The following is a 3540-nucleotide window of genomic DNA, read 5'->3' on the forward strand; positions in this document are numbered from 1 at the left end:
AAAGCCAGGCACGAAGAGACACCTAGCGCAGATGCACCGCTCAATGATTTACAGGTTGACACTTTCACGTGGAGAGGATTTAAATGGATAACCATAATTGATCTCTTCAGTAAGGTGGCAATGGCGCACCAGGTTCAGGAAAAATCTCGGAAGCAGTGCTGGCAGCTCTCCGAATGTGGTTCCAGTTTTACGGAGTTCCGGAGCGCATCTCTTCAGATTCAGACAGAGAATTCAACACTGCCATGATATGAAATGAAATGAAGGACCTTGACGTAATATGGCATCTCAACACACCAGGGCACCCTAAGAGTAGTGGAGGTATAGAGCGGCTTCATGGCACATTGAGTGACCATCTTCGACTATATAAGTGGCAATGCCTAAGGCGATGGTGGCATACAATCATTCTGTACATACAGTTACAGGGTTTTCACCGTTTGAGGTACTCTTTGGGCTTCGAGGACATCAGCGGGACTATAAGTGCACGGCAGCAAACGGAGAAGAAATACACAACAACCACGTTGCTCGAAGAAAGTTATGGGAAAAGGCCCGGGGAAGAATGGAAAAGGAAAAATCCAGGAGGGTAACTCGGGAGAATTTAAAGGTCACAGATAGGATGGGAGCAATCAAAATCGGGACGATCGTATATAGGAAGTTGGGATCTAACAGGGGTAAAGAGATACAGCGATACGAGGGTCCATTCAGGGTGATTATTATAAGGGAACATGGTATTGTTACAATAGAAAGTATCAGAGAACCCAAAAAGAGGAGAACTGTTCATATTGAAGAATTATAGCTTCCGGCAATGACAATATAAAAACTGAAGTGTTCTCTTACTAGATTGTATTACAGAAAATTTAGTTACTCGTTCGATCAGCTGATCCCCTCAGTCAGCTGACATCGGAATAACAGCTGACTCATACCGTACAGCTGACGGTCTTTATCAGCTGACATCCCGATCAGACCGTAACTTATATGGGTTACGGTCTGAGTCAGTAGTTACTTCCATGTCAGCTGACTGAGAGGATCAGCTGATCGAATGTATATAAAGAAATGTACCGAACCCAATAAAGCCAGTATTTTACAGCAGTTAAAACGTGTCCGATCTTATTCCTACTTCCCTTTTTTGAGATTTTGCTTTCGCCGATACTTAAGTTATATACTAAACATACATATACGCCTGAACCAGCATTCTCCCCTTCTTCCTATCATGGGTTACAGCTTTCCAGTTTACTGCATAAAGCTCAATCGTATCTTTGTTAATTCTACCTATCCATTTGGTTTTTGAAGTTCCACATGGCCTCTTGTCAACTATAGGGTTCCTATAAAAAGCAATAATAAACAGATTGGATAAAACGTATCGCCATAAATACGGTTAATTTTAATTTACTATTGTAATAAGAATAGTTAAAATTCTGAAAGTGTTGAGATTCTTGTTCTTCATTTAGATTTTATGATTTTAGCTGACCAATTTTTTTTTTTTTCAGGTTTTATCAAAAACTTTGATCTGGCCTTAGAAAGGCACACCGGGTTCTACCCTCCTTTAGTGTTTAACCATAAGAAGTTCGTAGGAGATCACGTGGACGTTGTAAACGCATACAGATTCAATCGTCTTGATCTCCTTCTAGAACCACCGCTGATTCCCCACTATCACATTGTCATTGTTGGAACTGGTCATGGAGCCCGATCAATTATATCGGTAAGATATCCAGTATGCTATGGATTACTAATATAATAATAGTATCATAATAATTTCCCTTTAAATCCAAAATAAAACTATGTTCTAAATTAGCTCTATTCGCTCGAGTCTTGGCTCAGGTATATGCCTAATAACTTTGTTAATAGCAGCATGCTTACAGTGATCATATTATTCTTAACTATATTTAATAATTTATTCCTAACTTCTGTGTTAAACAGAATTTATTACAGCACATTGGCATTACTTAATTAATTACCACCTTGGCACGGCAAACCGAAATGATCTTTAGCTTCCTGAATAAGTCTTCGCCAGATAACGTATCTAATGCCGTTGTTTGCCAGCTTTGGGTGTTCAGGTCTCGGCCATCCCGGATGATAGTATCCTTCCGTCGAGCAACTTTCTTAGTATTTTTTCTTCAGGCATTCTGGCAATGTGTCCAGGCCAACACAGTGTCCCAAGTTTGAAGTGCCTCATCACAACATAGGTTTCCATATTCCTCAGAGAAAAGGATCTCCTCCTATTCAGTGCTTTTGAGGGTCCAGGCCTCCAATATCTAAGTAAGATGAAGTCTGATGAGAGTGTTGTAGAGGACTCCACAATTCGCTAGCTAGTCACGAGGGAGATTTTATTTCCACAACTTAATACTGGCCATAGATAGGTGAAGTGGTCCACATTTGCATTCAAATTTATATTGACTAATTGCCTTTTGTTCTCGAACACCCAATTTTGATCCAGGCCCTTGGACAGCACGCTTATACTTCGTATTCTCCTGATTGAAACTCATTCGCATAGCATCTGCTGCTTCTGCCAACTTAAAAATGCTTTCTTTGGGGACTCGAAGGATCAGACAACTAGGACTAAGTCGTACGCGAAACCATGTATTTGACGAGTTTTTTGAAAATGGCGTCGTCAGTTTGAATTCCTGAATCACAAACATCCTTTTCCAGAGCCAAGTTAAACCGTTGGCGGGTAAGCCCATTTACCATTTCATGCGACTCCTCTTAGGGATACAAGCTCAGTAGACAAGTCTGACTGTACGCAATGAACTTAGCTTCATACATTGTCATAGTCAAGAGTACTAGACCTGTTTATTTTTGTTCACTGTATATGTTATCTTTAAAATATAATTTATTTAAGTCCTAAACGTTATATTAATTATAATATTATTTATTTTAGGAACTGGAGGGAAGTAATACCGGTTTAAGGATTGCCTTAATAGACATTAATCCATCTTCACCCGATAAAATCAAAGGTAAATCTACAGGAAAAACGCCTCGAGACCTACTGTGGAAAGCCCTTAAAATTGCAACCGACTCTAACGATGGTATGTTATAAGAGAAAATCGTATTAACACATTTAATATACTTTAATATAGATCTGAAGGAATTAGATAAACGTTTTAAGAGTATTTTCAAGATATAATTTTAATTTACTTTTAGACTGCAGCTCAGATGTAAAATTACTTAAAACTTTAACAATCTAATTAAAATTAAATATACTGATATACATAATTCCTATAGCTTTCATTACTAATTACATTATGAATGAACGAGGAGTAATGAGTAGTGATAGTACCATAAGGCGAAATAGGAGCAACGTAGAAATATTTTTTTTTTATAGGAGTGGTGTACGTTACTTCATAAAATTTTCAGCTGAATCCGGTAGTTATGTCACCTCTGTATTTTAAATAGTCCATTTTTGTATAGAAAACATTTTATTTTGTTTTTCATGCAAATTCTTATCCCTTTGGCCCAGACGAGATATCTTTTTATTGCATTATTTGCTTTTATTTATTTGTGTATAATATCTTTTTTCTATATTTTTTCTTATTTCTTATTTATTTT

The 3540-nt window shown here is 37.7% G+C and overlaps 1 protein-coding gene across 1 annotated transcript in view; it reads left to right on the forward strand.

Moving 5' to 3' along the window:
* Positions 1-373: 373 nt before the first annotated feature.
* Positions 374-3540, forward strand: part of LOC106686047 (uncharacterized) — a gene marked incomplete at its 3' end in the record, with an annotated part of 7217 nt that continues 4050 nt past the window's right edge. Inside the window, exons 1-3 of the mRNA XM_067050406.1 lie at positions 374-725; positions 1485-1696; positions 2873-3020. Of these exons, the coding sequence (XP_066906507.1) occupies positions 374-725; positions 1485-1696; positions 2873-3020 (712 nt within the window). The remainder of the gene's footprint in view (positions 726-1484; positions 1697-2872; positions 3021-3540) is intronic.

The sequence above is a fragment of the Halyomorpha halys genome, unplaced genomic scaffold (genome assembly GCF_000696795.3).
Source record: "Halyomorpha halys isolate HHAL.00 unplaced genomic scaffold, Hhal_1.1 Scaffold769.1, whole genome shotgun sequence".
NCBI lineage: Eukaryota > Metazoa > Arthropoda > Insecta > Hemiptera > Pentatomidae > Halyomorpha > Halyomorpha halys.